This window comes from Clytia hemisphaerica, unplaced genomic scaffold, assembly GCF_902728285.1.
Source record: "Clytia hemisphaerica strain Z4C2 unplaced genomic scaffold, Clytia hemisphaerica genome assembly, whole genome shotgun sequence".
Lineage (NCBI taxonomy): Eukaryota > Metazoa > Cnidaria > Hydrozoa > Leptothecata > Clytiidae > Clytia > Clytia hemisphaerica.
The window spans coordinates 466,335-482,792 of record NW_027104107.1 but is presented as its reverse complement, the minus strand read 5'-3'; the positions used below and the strand labels follow the sequence as shown (position 1 = coordinate 482,792).

Genomic DNA, 16,458 nt, shown 5'->3' with positions numbered 1-16,458 from the left:
ATCCAAGCTCTCAAACATCACAAGCCGAATGAAATTACTTTTGATTTCTCCCGTAGAAATTGTGCGATGAACAATCCGGCCGGGGGTCAATGAATCGACGATCGAACATCAATCAAACGCAATCGAACATCAATCGAACGCAATCGAATATCAATTGAATCTGAAAATTGGGGTAATATTCGATTGAGATTCGATTGCGTTCGACAATTGAATTTCAATCGGTCGACTGCGTTCTTCGATTTGGTTTGACTGGTTGGATCGTCGATTCCGTTCGATCCAGACCCCCGCGCTCGATAGGATCGATCATCGGAACGGCTCGATGACGGATCGATATGTGATCGATGGATTACTTATCGATCCGGATAGGAGATCGATGGAAGATTCAGCCATTAAAAAGTCTTGAGTATCGATCCTTTGTTGATCCATTATCGAGCTAGTATTTCAATCGAGTATATCGATTCGTCATCGATCGTCAATCGATTCGTCATCGATCGTCAATCGATTCGTCATCGATCGTCTATCGATTCGTCATCGATCGTCTATCGATTCGTCATTGATCGTTAATCGATTCGTCATCGATCGTTAATCGATTCGTCATCGATCGTTAATCGATTCGTCATCGATCGTCTATCGATTCGTCATCGATCGTTAATCGATTATAAATCGATTATAAATCGATTATGCATCTATCATGTATCGATCATGTATCGATCATACATCGAGCCCGTAACTCCTCGAATAAGCTTATTTAATTTTTCAGGCTCTAATGTTGAAAGTTTCCCCCACCTTTTCCCAGAGCTTTCTTAGCGTGTCGAAAGAAAATTTCTACATCGGGTGCCAGATAAGTACCGATAAGTAAATCCGGTTTGACGCCATTAAATCGATATGGATCGATTAATCAATATAAAAAAACGGTCGATATTTTGATTGGATCGATAGAGGTGTCGATAGGTAATCGATAGGTTTCGATATGTGTCGATAGGTAATCGATAGGTGTCGATAGGTAATCGATAGCGAGAAAGATCGATTAATATTAGAGCTCGATTTTTAGAAAGAGTCGATAGGGTCGATAAGATCGATAAAAGATCGATGATAGATCGATGATAGATCGATAACTAATCATAAGCTTAAAAAAATCTTGAGTATCGATCCTCTATCGATCTCCTATCCGGATCGATAAGTAATCCATCGATCACATATCGATCCGTCATCGAGCCGTTCCGATGATCGATCCTATCGAGCGCGGGGGTCTGGGTTCGATTGAGATCGTCTGTCTATGATGAACTTTTAAAGAATGCTGAATCTGAGTCAATATATACTCAAAATCTACAGCTTATGCTTGTGGAAGTTTATAAAAGCCTCTGGCATTTCATTTGAAAAACCCAAAAATATGTACCAAAAAAAGAAAAAACATGATCTTTCTTGGCTTCCCCGCCGCCATCTTGACTTGATGTTTTGTTGTTACTTGGTCGCACTCTCGCAGAAAAAAAAGAAGGAAGTTAATGGGTGTAGCGTACGACCACAGATGTTACTACGACTGTTCAATCGAGACAAAAAGATGTTCTATTTGGGATAAACGAGACAGAGCGGTACACGTCGCTGATGGAAGTCACTTTCGATTATGGTGGAAATGTTTGCGTAGACAAGATCATTCTAAACCTGGCTCCAAATATCCCTTAAAATCATCAAGATCTACCGACTAATTCATTGCATACACTCAAGCTCTACATATAAAGGATGAAACTCCTAATATTTGGATTAATTTTGTTACAATATTATGTCAGTTCAGAGTTAATAGTTACCAAAGCTGAGCGGTCGATTGACTTAGGTTCGCAACTTGTCAAAGTCTCGACCCAACTTTCTGTATTTAATGGAGGTAGCTCTGTAAATGAAGTTAGTGTAGCTGTGGAAGAAGAACAATATAAATATTTGGCCTTTATTGAAGCTGTGGTAAGCACTTTTTAATTAATGCAAATGTTACTTCTAGCCAGACATCCAGACATCCAGACAGTCTCAATAAATAGTCATTTGGGGGAACGCAATGGTCTTTGGAATAACTAATTAGCTGTCTGACTGAGGGAAAGTAATGTGTGTAGGCTTGCTAGGTCTGTCAGAAATGTCTGGGAAATTTGGTAAAAGTCTGGAACTGACTTTCCAGAAATAGGAAGAAACTTTCACCTTGGCTTTTGTAATTCCCACCGCTAATTATAGTGATTCTGACCTTTCTATTATTCCCAAGTTTAAAGAAGGGTGTCAGTATTAGACAAGGGATGTGGAAATTACAGTACCGTGAGTGGTCCTAAATCCGACAGCCCTGCCTAAATCCGACCCCCCAAATAACTGCTATGAAAAAAAATTCTATGTTTAGAAACATTCCCTCTCCGAGTTGAACAATAAACTATATTGCAAGAACTCTCGAAACAAAACATCTAACAAGATGACTAAAATGTCAAGATGTCAATTAATTAATGTAATAAAAAGTGTGAGTTGTAAAAATAATTACCTATATTATTCTGAATCCATTGCTCGTGTTTAAAACGTTAACAATTTTGTAATAAAAAATTATGTTTTGTATAAGAAGCAATTAATGTTTTGGTTCAATTGGTTCAGTGTATCAAATCTCTCAGTTTAGTTGACACTTTATCTTCATTGCGTCACAGCGAAAGGTTTGTTTTTATTCTAGTTTGTATCTTTGAAAGACCCCATCGGATTTAGGCAGGGCTGTCGGATTTAGGACCACTCACGGTATATATTTTTTCACCAAATGAGATGGCATGATTTAATTTTTGCTTTCTCCAACATATAAAAAGACATTTGAAGTCACATGACATCACTATTGAAAATAATGTGCAAAATAGGACCCTCCTGGCGCCTCTGAAACGTTTGGAGCAAAAAGTGCCAATTTTTTCGTGCTCTAGAACACAGGAATGAAATGAAGTTCTCTAAAATTGAGTTTTCTGGTGAAAATTTCTTTGCCATGAAAGAACATCAACAAATTATACCCCTATCCCCTAAATGTCCATTTGACTTATCCGTGGAAAGTCTGAGTTTGGAAGGCTCCCCTTAAAAATCACTTGCTCCGAAAGAGGTCCGGAACTTTCCGGAGAGAAATAGTGCTTTTTTAGCTCCTCCTGGCTGCTCTGGAAAACTCAGGAAGTTTCCAGAGCGCCGAGAGGGTCCTTGCAAAACACAGTTGAATTAAAAAGAAGGGTTCCTAGACATTTTACTTGTTTGGATGTCATGTTAACTTTAGCAACAAAACAATGATAAGAAAAAATTAAATACTGTCCTCACTTATAATAATTACATGTCATGAGGCTGAGTTTTCAATTATTCAACATAACATCCTAACTAGCAAAAGGTCTATACTGCTGGTTTTTCATGGGATTTCCGGCTAATAATTTAGGTCAATGCTTTTGGTTTTTCCTATAGACAAAAGGTATTGAAAGTCTGCTATAGGAGGGCTAAAGGTGAAAACATTTTTCTGAAAGATATGGGCAAAAAAGACAAACAAAAGACGAACTGTTTTTGAGTAATTAGTTATTCAATAGGCTGTTGCGTTCTCCAAAACAACTATTAGATTTCTCCTCATTATAAAAAGAGGAAAAGAGAACTCACCCAGTAATTTTCAAGACATTTTTTATTTGGAAGTGATTGCTGTAGCTTCGTGTAATGTCGACATACCTTGTCTAATTCCGTCATAGCGTCAGTCTGGGTTTAGGTCCCAGGCAAAAATTAGCCCCCCCCCCCCCTGAGTTTTAAAGTCCCCCCAAAGATTTATGAATTTTTTGTTAGCCCCCAGGATTTTTGACCCTAGACACTTTCAAAAAATTGATCCAGTAAAAAAGGGTTTTCCAATGTAAATTGCGTTCAGTTCTAAGTTTAAGATAAAATATTTTGCACACTTTTTATAAAAATATTGCGCCACAGACGAACATTTTTTAGATTCATGAGCTTCAAGTTGGCACCTCAAACTTTGTTAATTTGAATTTTCTCCTCTTAAAGAGGGGGGCACTAGTTTGCCCGTTTGGTCATGGTGTGACAAAATTAGAACGAAATAAATAGATATAGACAGCTTCCGTTTAGGGGATGTTTCCCCAGTTGACACAGGTTGACACCTTTTGAGGGTATTTTAAGACTATTTTTTATGGTTAAAACTGACTGTTTGACTCGGTCAATTTGCTCTCAGACAGGTTTTGTTAAAATTTACAAGAAAGTCTAGGATGAGTCAAATATAATATGCAGCAAAGTCCGAATATAAGCATCTTTCTGATCTTTTCGTAAAAATTCAATAAAATCTTTCAATTCACAGTTGATAGTATTTCTTTATGACTTTAATGACTTTGTAATGACATCAGAATTTCTCAACATTATAAGATAGGTAGCTTTGTGAATATTTTATAACATTCAGTTGATAATGATGTGATTGAAACATCAAAATATTCTGTTTACCACAACATCTTGTTTTCTTTCTTGAGTCAAATATGCGTTAGTAAAAATGATGTTAGAATTTAACCATAAATTATTCTCTGTTTATTCTCTTTAGAACAAGAAAGATGAAGAAACTAAGCTGGAAGTCAGCTCATCCAAAGTTAAGGATGCGTAAGTAAAAGTTTTTATTTTAAGTCACCAAAAAAACTGGAAATAAACGCCACATTCTGAATGAAAAAAATTCCAACAAAAACACTCAAACACCTTAAGGGCAGGGGTACCAAGTCAGTGTACTGGCCCATAGGGTAACTTGATTTTTTCAGGCAGTGTTTTTCCCAAGCTCCCAAATGCCCCTGTTAGATGGTGGCATCAATTTTAACCGTTTTAAAGTGCTAGTTAGGCAATTACTTTTTTATTTTCTGGTTTACGGAATCGCCGACGTTTTTTTTGCAAAAATAAAATAAAAATAAAATTGGATTTTACAAATATTTTATTTATTTATGCTCTTCCGACCTTGTACTGAACAGCCATAAAAAGAAAACTTTATAGATAATTACATTTTGTAAAAGCAGGAAGGGCAAGTAAAAGGGTCAGTGTCCAGGCCTTTAATAACTTAAACACAATTTCCCTACTAAAAACGTTCTTTAATGTATGTAAGTTTTCTCAAAACATATTTTTTTAATTTTTTCCAACATCAAAGTTTGAAAAGAGCAATTTTATTTTAATTTTTTTTCCATCCTCCGGTCCAAAAGATCATCTCCAAATGTCCGTAAACCAGAAAATAAAAAAGTAATTGCCTGAAGACAAAAATATGCTCAGCTTTCTGAACCCCCCACCAGGGCTAGCCCTGGACCCACAGGGGGGCTCAAGGCGCCCCCAGCCTCTGATATCGCGGTTTACGCCTTTGTTAAAAACTCAATTTGACAGTACAAACAGAGGCATTGCTTGGTGCTTGGAAAAATCCCTGTCAGGGTCCAGGATACCAACCCAGGGCCCAAAACCTGACTTTTCGAGATTTGAAAGTAGTAGACACCACCAGCCCCTAAATTGGTATTGATACCAACTTGAAAACCTTAATTTTCTAAAAAAGGGGGGACCCACCCCCCTAAATTGGTATCGATACAAACATGAAAATCCTGATTTTCTGAAAAAGGGGGACCCACCCCCCCCCCTAAATTGGCATCAATACAAACTTGAAAATCCCGATTTTTCTGAAAAAGGGGGAAACACCCCCCCTAAATTGGCAATCAGTAAAAATGCAATGCATAGAGGATACTGCATACAAAGGACACTAAACAAAATCTGTGGATGTTTTTATTCAAAGAACATTCCTCTTATTAATCACTTATATTATGTACCACACTTTAGACTACTGAAAATGAAAACAAGTTTTTCTCATTCTAACACAGCGTAAATTAAGTTTCTTGGACTAAATTAGCAAAATGTATCAAATTCATAAAACTAGTTGATAAACTAGACTAGATAAAAAAGTCATTGTATTAGCATTGTAACATAGCCTATATTATGATGAACGTTATGGACCTGTATGTACAGAAAATTTTTATCACGACTAAAAAAGTTCTAATATCTGCTAAGACTTGATTCAGTTTGTTCAACTCTAGTTTTGAATGAATTTTGGTTGATTGAAAGGATTGAGAGCAGCAAAAGTTAGATAAAAATTTAATTTCAATAATAGAATTAAGAATGCCTTTATATGGAATCAGGGTATAGTGTAAACGATTCAAATAAGTTTTTATACTTACATTATACAACATTTTTTAAGTCAGATACCAATTTCAAATTCAGCAAAAATTAAAAAAAGGGGACCCACCCCCTCATTTTGGTATCAACTTGACTTTTTGAAATTTGAAAAAAAAATTGACACCACCCCCGGCCCTGGGTTTGGTATCTGGATCCTGACCCCCCCTGGACCACCACCCTTTTTAGTACACTACTAACTTTCTTCCACGGCTGGGGCTTTGACACCACCCTTTTAGTACACTGTACTGACTTTTCTCCATGACCGGATTTTTGATACCACCCTTTTAGCACACTGTACCAGGCTTTGACACAACCCTTTTAGTACTCTGTGATGGATGACGTTTCTCCACGACCGGATTTTTGATACCACCCTTTTAGTACACTGTACTGACCAGTACTGACCTTCTTCCACGACCGGGGCTTTGACGCCACCCTTTTAGTACACTGTGCTGACGTTTCTCTACAGCCGAATTTTTAATACCACCCTTACAGTACACTACTAGCTGTTTTTTCGATCAGATAAGTTAAGAAACCACCCTTTATAGTGCGCTGTTCTAATAGACGATATCGACTTCCGAATTCTCCCGACTGATTACCCATGATGAATTCACGGACGATATTGACTTTCAATGCAATGCATCATGGGTAATCATTCGGGGAGAATTCGGAAAGCCGATATCGTCTATTTCTTCTTGGTCAGATAAGTTTAATTGCCACCATATACAAAGATTTTGAAGTATTTTGCTAAAGTTTTATAAAGATTTGAATATTAAAAAATTTGAATCCTTGTAGTACAAACACTGAAACAATGAAACAAACAATGAAAGTCATTCGAATACAGTGAAATTAGAGAAATTAGCTGACATTAGTACGTCAAAACACTCAAGTTATTTTCCTTCTTATGACTTGATTTCTGGTTGTCTGGCAAGCTGTAGCTGTTTTTCTTTTTTGAAAAAGAAAAATAAGAGACTTAGCATTGTAAACAAACTGAAATGGAAAATCTTTTATCAAATTTAATATTACACCAAATATATAAAAAGGTGCTTTCACTTATATGCAGCTTTTTTCCAAGCGTATGTCCAACAAGGTTACCAAAAAAAACAGAAAACAATGAAGCAGATTTGTTTTTATAAAACTTGAAAGCTTCGATTCGAGCGTTTACACATTCAAATTCTTTTGTTGCCATAATGTAGATAGGGCCTGATAGAAAACGTAAACAAGATTGGACTTGTGGCCGGTCTCCACTTGCGCACGCTGCGACTCTGAAACAAATCCAATCAAGTAAACAGGAAACATGGGAGAAAATCAGTGTACCAATGTGTATAGCTTAACCAGCCTTGAAGGTCTCCGACCAGCTTGGACCTGACAAATTAGGGCAAATATACATGGGAATTCGCAACTTTAGAACTGAGAACTGACATTTCCGATGTAATCTATTTTTCACGATGTGATTTCTAATTTTTCCTAGTTTCTTTATGAATTAGATTACCAAACTTGTGAATTTGTATTTTCGGATAGGTTTCTTTTTTCATTTAGAAAGAACTAGACTGTTCCCGTCGTCGCAAATGCCGGTTAACGGTTTTGCTTGCACATCAAAAGCCTTTAAAATACGATAATGTGGGTTAATTCCTGACATCATTTTGGCTTAAAATGCAGAATACAATAAAAAAAATTATACTTCTAAACTTTTTACATTAGTCAACATTTTGTGTCTGTAAGCCTCGATTATATGTCTTTTTAAGATAACGGAAGTTTGTGTTCAATGAAATGCCATAGTGACCCTGTCAAAATTATGGAGGGTACCCGTCGTTGCAGACAAAGGTGTCTGAGGTGGTGAGAGGGTTGCTTCTAGGAAAGAAAAAGCCTTAGTTGTGAAGGAGAGGCTCGCGCTTTGCGGTTGAGCACTGAAGGTTTTCCTGTTTGTTGGCTTCACATGAGGACAGCTTAAGACCGGCGCATATGCAATGCAACCAACATTGAAACCTTTTTAAATAATGTTAGACGAAGTTTAATCATCAAACAACAATGTTGGATTTTGTTGCGTGTGTTGATATAAAATAATTCGAAATCGTGCAACAAAAATGTCACACCTTTTTATTTGAAACTTTGTGACGTCACAGTACTTTTTCATGAAATTGACGTCAGAACTTTTTTCGTTTACAAATAGCAGAGTAGAGTCTTCTCTAATCTGAGTTTTCTACACCTTTTTGTATCGAAGGTGGATAGGTTTTCCAGCCGCAGCGTTCAAATTTTAGAAACCTTAACATATGTTACTGGGCTAGCGTTACAGACATTTTTCATAAACTCATTTAGTATAGTAAGATTTTAGCGGTTGGTGTTATTTTGTTTCCCTACCTTGGTCACAACTTTTACCTATTTCAAAAATTTTAAGTTTATGATTTAGGTTTTGCCATAGAGGATTTAATTGATCCCGAATATGCCAAACAGATTTGGGAAATTATTTCCAGAATGGTAAAAACAAATACCCAATGCTCCAAAGAATCCCAAGTTAACATTCCCTAATCCTAAAAGAAATGGGTTGAAATTCCCAACCTGTTTTTCAATTTTCACTAGTTTGGGATTTAAAGATTTTTTCTTGTGTATTGCTTCAAAAATTGTGAGTGTACGGTTAGTTTGATTGTTCGATTGGTTCAACAAGTTCGATTGATCGGGTCTGGTTTTCATTTGATGAAAAAATCTTTTTTTGCGAGCATAAACTTTCGAAAATCAAGATCAAACTCAAATTGAATCGCATTAAAGACAACTTTTTCATATGGGACAGTCAAACATTTACACTGTCATTATCTAATTAGGTTAAGCGTGACAGTGGAAGACCTTCAAAAGAATCTGTACAATAAAAATAAATTTCTCAAAATCTAGGAACGGAAGGTCAATAGTCTTTGCTCGGTTACCCAGTTACTGATGAGTCCTGGGATGGAAAAAAACACGTCTGCAGATAGATGTATTGTGATATTTTCAAAATTGCCTAATGGTAATGGAACAAATTATGGTACTAAAATTAAATTTTGTGAGGATTTTAATAATAATAACTCTTTTATGTTATAGATACCTCTTCACCTTCAAACTGGGATCATCATTAGCCAAAGATGCTTCAGTCACTTTGCTCGTTGAAATGGTCTTTTCACACAGTCTAGAGCCATTCCCAGCAAAAATAACTCAATCTGAGAAACAACAAGTGGTATACAAAGGAAACACCTATGTCTTCTCCCCGTACCTTGTCAAGGAACAGAAAACTACTGTAAAACTTGCATCGTCTACTATCGAAAGTTACTCAAGATTGAAACCATCAAGCTCCAGTGATAACGTCATAACTTATGGTCCATACAAAGAAGCTAAAGCTTTCAAGAAACACGAAATGAAGATTCATTTTGAAAACAACTCTCCTTTTGTTATTGTCAATGAAATGAAGAGGTGGATTGAGGTTTCGCACTGGGGAAATATTGCTGTTGAGGAAACTTACCATATGACCCACGAAGGAGCTAAATTAAAGGTACATAATTATAGAATTTGGGAAATTTTAACTGAACTTTAGCTGAACCCCTTATGACTAAGTAATGAAATTGTTTTTAAGATTAGAATTGATGACGTAATGTTGAAGCACTTTACATAAGAATTCCAATCTAATTTTTTTTCAGTTTCAATCTCATTGGCTTTCGAATTATTTTTTTGGACCTACCCCGGTGGAGGTCCTATAAATTAGCCTTTGTCCGTTCGTTCGTTATTAGCTTTCCTCATAATTGGCTCGTTAGTTTTTTCTAATGTTTTGCACAAAGATGCATAACTATATAAATTTGGGCAAATTTGGGCCAAAAAACAGCTAAAAAACGGGTTTTTTGGACTTTGTGAAAAATTAGGTCGTTAGTTTTTTCTGGTTTTTTTGCATGAAAGTAGGGTACCATCGTAGGTAAAAGATGGCTTAAGCGAATTTTTGCAAAAAAATTTTGTTGGCTCAAAAAACGCATGTTTATCTATAAGAATCACTATTAATAAGCATACATCAATGTTTTAGTCAAATTACTCAAACAAATGCTATATTTTGATAAATCTGATTTTGTTGTTGCTAAAAAGCGATTTTTGAAGACGCCATTATGATTTTTTGAAAAAGCAAAAATCTTGAAATTCATTTTGCTTAAAGACTTTACTGAAGACTTCCATCTCTGAAAATTTCAGACGTGTGAATCAATTAGTTTAAAGTTTATGAACTTGCAAAATTGGCCTTCAAAAGCATTTTGCTACCCAAAATCGGCTTAAAACAGCTCGTTTAGGGCTCCAATGGGTACAATTTTCAATCCAATATGATTATTTTGTTGTTTCTTCATAAAATTTAGTATAGCCCGGGGTCCACTTAGAGCTTTTTTATGGACTTTTTGGCGCTGATAAGTGGCCCGGTAGTATATGGTAATATGCTTTTGCCTAGGCGGACTGTAAAACAGTCCGCCAGATTTTAGTTGTTTTTGGAAGGTAAAACAATGAAGCAATATTTTTATTTGAGAATAAGGGTTGCAACTGTTAATCGTGTTTGTTTCTCATTTTTGATTATATTCTTCAACTCCAAGTAGTTTTATTGTTATTTTGATTTTTAATTTTTTTTTTCAAAATGGCGACCCGCCAAACGCTCCTAGTCTCTTCACTGACCAGCGTCATAAAATCGCAAAAGCAAAGTCAGTAAGTAGACTCTAGTCTAAATTAGTCAAGCATGAAAAATAAATTTGCATATTTTGAACAAATTTACAGACCTGAAAAGCCAGAAAGCCATTAGTCCAATTTTTCCATGTAGTGCGAATCAGTCCCCCTGGGGGGTTCGGCCATTTTTGGACTTATGACGTAAATGCGCGAAGGCATCACAATAGGTTAAATTTTCATAAAAAACACTACATTTGGAATTTGAGCAAGTTGTGGAAGAGATATGAAGAATAAACCGAAAAAGCTGATTTTTTGGTAAAAAGTCCCCCCCCCCCCCCCGGGCATTTTTTGGGCTGGAATTCGTCAATGCATAATTAAAAAAAAAAATTTTTAAATGTCTTCTATTAATGGGACAAAAAAAACCAGCGGAAGATCTGAAGATACCGACTTTTACACCCTACCCTAACATCATGTTCTTAAAATTACTTAATTTTTTTTATGAATGTTTTTTTGCTCTCGAAGTCTTGAAAATGAAAGAATATTTCAAGAGCATGAAATTTTGGTTTCTAAACGTGTTTTTTTATAGGAAACAAACGACTAATTTTAATAGATCTTCACTATTTGTGTTCTGAATGCTTGGTCACGCTTTTGTAAATATCAACAAGAAGCCCGTTGGGCAGAAGGCCCAAAAGTGAACTTTCTGCGCGCGCGATTTTCGCGAATTTTGAATTCTTCTAAAATTCCCAAAAATGTTTAACAAGATTTCAAATTTCCAGGAAAGGGATGGCCAAAGGATTTAAAATTTTACTGCGTCGAACAAAACACAATGAAAAATAAGTCAACAAGGATAATTCTCCCTTTCTTCATTTCTTAAAACAGGGCCCGGGGGGGGTACTTAGGCAAAAATAGGTGCTGGGTATGTGCGGACGGTAAGGGTCTGGTTTTTCACCTTTCAAAGTCTCTCTAAGGGTTACAAAAATCAGGAAATTTCAAACTAGTCTCTCTAAGGGTGGGAAAAATCACGATTTTTAGAAAAAAAAATTGATTTTGAGAGAAAAAATTACAAAAAAGTCTCACTAAGGGTAGGAAATTTTTGAAAATCAGAGAAAACTTTTCGAAAAATCTCTCTAAGGGTCACCTTTTCACTAAAATTTGGTCTCTCTAAGGGTCGGCTTTCGGAGGTCCCGTCCGCACATACCCCTCATTCACCAACCTTAGTACCCCTCCCCCTCCCGGGAACAGGGAAACGTAGCATCATGGACAAAGTTCCAATCTTGTTCAAATTTACACATGAGCTGCATTTTAGTCTCCATTGCCATAATCCATTAATAATCGGTATTTGAAATAATTCTGTGTTGAGAGTTTGACAAATCAAACCACCAATTCGTTAAACGAGACAGATCTAGAAACAACCATTTTCACACGTAGCATCATGGAAAAAGTTCCAATCTTGTTCAAACTTACACATGAGCTACATTTTAGTCTCCATTGCCATAATTCATTAATAATCGGTATTTGAAATAATTCTGTGTTGAGAGTTTGAAAAATCAAACCACCAATTCGTTAAACGAGACAGATCTAGAAACAACCATTTTCACACGTAGCATCATGGAAAAAGTTCCAATCTTGTTCCAATTTACACATTAACTTCATTTTAGCGTCCATTAACAAATTCCAGAATCAGTTTACTTGAAATAATTCTGTGTCGAGTACATTGTCGAGTTTGAAAATCATGCCACGTCCCACTGTCACTGTACTGACCGTTGTTTAACAGCGACAGATCCAGAAGCAACATTGTGTCTTATTTAAATTTACACATTTCAGTTTATTTATTTCTATATTAGAAGCCATTATTTCCTAAAAATAAAGTCTTTTTGAAAACAAGAAACTTAAAATGACAGTGATTTAAGGTAGAATTGTCAGACCTAAAGCTTTATGAAAACTTGAGCAAAAACTATAAGATATGACAGAGTGTTGAAAAAGGTTTACAAAGAAAAATCACTAAAAGGTTTCTTTGGTTTGAAAGTCTCTAAAGCAAAGAAAATGTTCAAGAAAGTATGAATCAACACGAATCAATTTCCTCGCTTCGACCGCCATCTTGTTTTGTTTTGAAAACATTTGTTGTTTAAGGAGCGCGAAATCAGAAAATATATCTTTTTTAGCCAGTACCCGACTTTAGCAAGCTTTTCCCTGTCCAGACGGCAAAAAGTGTGGTACTGGTATTAAGCGCCGTTTCTACCAAAACGGACAGACAGAAGGAAACACGGACAAAAAAATAGTGAGACTCTCATTAAAGGCCCACTCGCTAACGCTGGGCCAATTATATATGTGTTAAATGCATAACCAGGTAGGTCCATAAAAGTATCACTTGTTCCTTTTAGAACCATTTCTCCCGTTATGATTATCAACGTCAACCAACACACGCTGCTGTTAAATCATTCAAAACTGTTCTCCCAGCTTCAGCCAGTGATGTCTATTACAGAGATGAAATCGGTAACATCTCAACAAGCAACCTCCTCAGCCAAGATGATTCTGTTGAAGTTGAACTTCGACCACGTTTCCCATTGTTCGGTGGATGGCAAACAAGATACTACTTGGGATACAACCTTCCAGCTTACCAATATTTATTCAACAAGGGTGAAAACTTCGCTTTGAAGATGAGAGTTGTTGATCACGTTTTTGACGATTTTGTTGTCGACGATTTGGTTCTGAAAATTGTTCTTCCCGAAGGTGCCCGAAACATCAAATTTGTTGCCCCATACGAAGTTGTTGAAGGAGAACAAGAGAATCACAAAACATACTTGGATACGTCTGGTCGACCTGTTGTTGTTATTAAAAAGAAGAACTTGGTTGAAAACCATATCCAAGATTTTGAGGTAAACTTAAATGACTTGTTTAGCTATAGATTTTAAGTGCGTTGCTACCTCGTAAACATTTATTTTGTTGTTTTGCTGCTGTATTTTTACTAGAAATATCTTAAAAATTCATTTTGCCTGTTTTAATTGATTCGAAATTGTTGGATTTTCTTTTTTCAAATTGAGTTTTTTCTGTTGCAGTTACGTTACAATTTCTCAAAGATGCAACTTCTTCACGAACCGTTATTATGTGTTGTCGCATACTACATTCTTTTCGTTTCTGTCATCATTCTCGTCAGACTCGATTTCTCCATCACCAAGGTAAGCTATCTTTGCTCTTTCCTTACCATATATGGACAGGCACCAAGAAAATTTCAGCTCAATGACTAAAGACGCACTTGTGTAGTTGAAAAGCTCGCCCATTTTCCAAAACTAACTGAGACATAATTTTTGAAAAATGTATCTTATGAGTATATACCGAAGCCCTGATCTAGCCCCTTCGGAACTTTGAAATCAATGACCTTACCAGTATTTTTGGTGTTAAAATTTACGATCTTTACTTTTCAGGATGCTGCTAAAGAATCTCGCATGAAAGTAGCCAGTCTCATCGATGATCTTTTGGGTGCCTGTGACCGACGATCGGCCATCTACGCTTCATTCGATACTGCTTTAGACAAATTCAAACAAGGACGTGATACTGGTGCCTTTGCCAACGCCACCAAAAAACTACGACAAGACTACACCAACTTGACACAAACCATCGCCGACATCTGCGCTGGACTTGTTAAGGAAGATGCCGAGGCGGGAGAAAAGGTAAGAATTTCAGTCTCGATGTTGGGATTTTTTTAGAGAGGAGGAAAAGCTTTAGTTTTGACTTATAACTCTATTTACAGTCCTGTCCTGGTGTCTGTCAAAGCTACAGTAGCTGATATATATTCGATAAGGTTTTCTACTACTTTTGTTAAGCTGAGCTCGTATTACCCTGCATTCGAATTTAATCCACTTCAATTCCCGTCTTGTGGAAACCTTAATTGATGTATTTTCCCCTCACTCTTTTAGCTGAACGATTTAAAGAAGAAAGAAACGGAACGTAAAGTCATTTTGGATCAATTGATCACGTTAGCTGAAAAAGTCGTCGCCGGTAAAATGGGTCGTCCACAATATTTAGAGAACGAATCAAATGCTATGGGTAAACGAGGAAAACTATCCGATGACATTGACGCTCTCTTAGGAACTCTTTAAAAATTTTGTTTTTTCTTTTTTTTATAATTTAATAGCAATTATGCATCGAATTCAGTTTTGCAAAAACGAGTATTTTTTCGGTACATGATGGATAATTTTTCCGCTTCTTGTATCGATCCATCTTCTTTCACTTTTTAGATAGTTTTTGGTAAATTAATGTTTGTTGCTTTTTCTATCGAGTGTTTTTTAGCTCGTTGTCGATTGAAATAAAGTGGGACATTTTTCAATTCAATTTTCACGTCTATATTCTTCACCAAAATATTTCACACTTTCCTAGAACAATGAAATTGATATTACTGTACATTACTATCCGCAATAATGGCACTATCACTATATCATCCATTATGCTTTCCTCATTAAAACGTCTGTCTTGGTCTGTCTCAAAAGATTGTGCAGTTGGTCATGTTTTTGCCCATTTCAAAGGGAAACTTTTTCAAACAAAACGATTTATCCACGAAAGATACGAAGAAAAGTTAAAGTGTCCACATACTTTTGGGACAGACTTTAATTGCAATTCCCAAATGAGATTTAAACTTCTCCTCTGAGAGTCAAACTCCATTGCTAGTTAAGTGTCATTATGAGGACATATCAAGTTGTGAGTGTTGTTCAACGTCGCTTGTCAGTTGTTAGATTTGAAAAAAAATGTTCCACTCAAACATAGCTGTCTTTGCGATCAAAAGCCAATCCACAAAATCTTAACCCGGGGGGGGGGTATTACTTTAGGCGTACAAACTTTCGCGAGCAGAAACTTTAGCGATTTTCGCGAATTTTGGCCCTTTTCGCGAAAGTAAATGTCTTTAAAAATTCTAGGAAGGGCAATTCACGAAAAATTCTTGACAAAATAGAAAATCTGTAAAACTTCAAACTTTGAATAAAATGTAACTTTTATGGCACTTTTTAGCCTGCTAAAAGACTAATAAGTCAAAGGGCAAATGTTTCAAGCCAATCCAAGAAGTATTTGTCACTCTAAGCCATTTTTTCGCGAAAAATGTCGTGAATTTCGCGATTTTTCGTCCTCGCGAAAGTTTCTGCTCGCGAAAGTTTGTACGCCTAAAGTAACTTTCAAACAACCCCCTACGAGGCTCCTATTGAATCACTGATTAGTGACCATTGTAAACTGCAAAGAGGGAGAAAATGGCTATAAAACTTAAATTATTTTCATCATGTCTTTACTTTCTTTCTTGTTCTGGGTCACTTGGACAACTCCTCAAATATTTGTTTTAAGTGAGATTTCAAATACTGAAAGTTCAAATAAATAACCCTTAAAGCTTTCATGCTTTCACAGTTGGTGGTCGTCATAAAATGTTAACATGGGTCAGAGTTATATACAATATAGGTCTCACATGTCTACCGCGCATTACTGATGTGTAAAAAGGGGCCTTGTAATGTTTGCAGTTCTGGGAAAACTTGCATTGTAATTTTGACTCCTGTCGCACTAAGTTCCGGGGGGGGGGTGCTAGGCATGACGTGTGGGTACTGACCAGCTTTTGAAAACGTTTTCAAAAGTTTACCAGGATAGATAGAT

General features: G+C 36.3%; 1 protein-coding gene across 1 annotated transcript; it reads left to right on the top strand.

The window, feature by feature from the left end:
* The first annotated feature begins 1,553 nt into the window (after positions 1 to 1,553).
* On the top strand, positions 1,554 to 15,165 carry LOC136813269 (dolichyl-diphosphooligosaccharide--protein glycosyltransferase subunit 1-like). The gene is made up of 7 exons (XM_067069780.1): positions 1,554 to 1,950; positions 4,547 to 4,602; positions 9,259 to 9,703; positions 13,218 to 13,712; positions 13,893 to 14,012; positions 14,259 to 14,504; positions 14,751 to 15,165. Exons 1-7 carry the CDS (start codon positions 1,738 to 1,740, stop codon positions 14,931 to 14,933), a joined length of 1,758 nt encoding a protein of 585 aa, XP_066925881.1. The 5' UTR covers positions 1,554 to 1,737; the 3' UTR covers positions 14,934 to 15,165.
* The last annotated feature ends 1,293 nt before the right edge of the window (positions 15,166 to 16,458 follow it).

Bases quoted from the DNA above. Each gene is read 5' to 3' on its own strand.
- LOC136813269 (XM_067069780.1), top strand. From the start codon at position 1,738: ATGAAACTCCTAATATTTGGATTAATTTTGTTACAATATTATGTCAGT. The intron at 13,713-13,892 runs GTAAACTTAAAT...TTTCTGTTGCAG, and splicing joins ACCATATCCAAGATTTTGAG to TTACGTTACAATTTCTCAAA. The intron at 14,013-14,258 runs GTAAGCTATCTT...TTTACTTTTCAG, and splicing joins TCGATTTCTCCATCACCAAG to GATGCTGCTAAAGAATCTCG.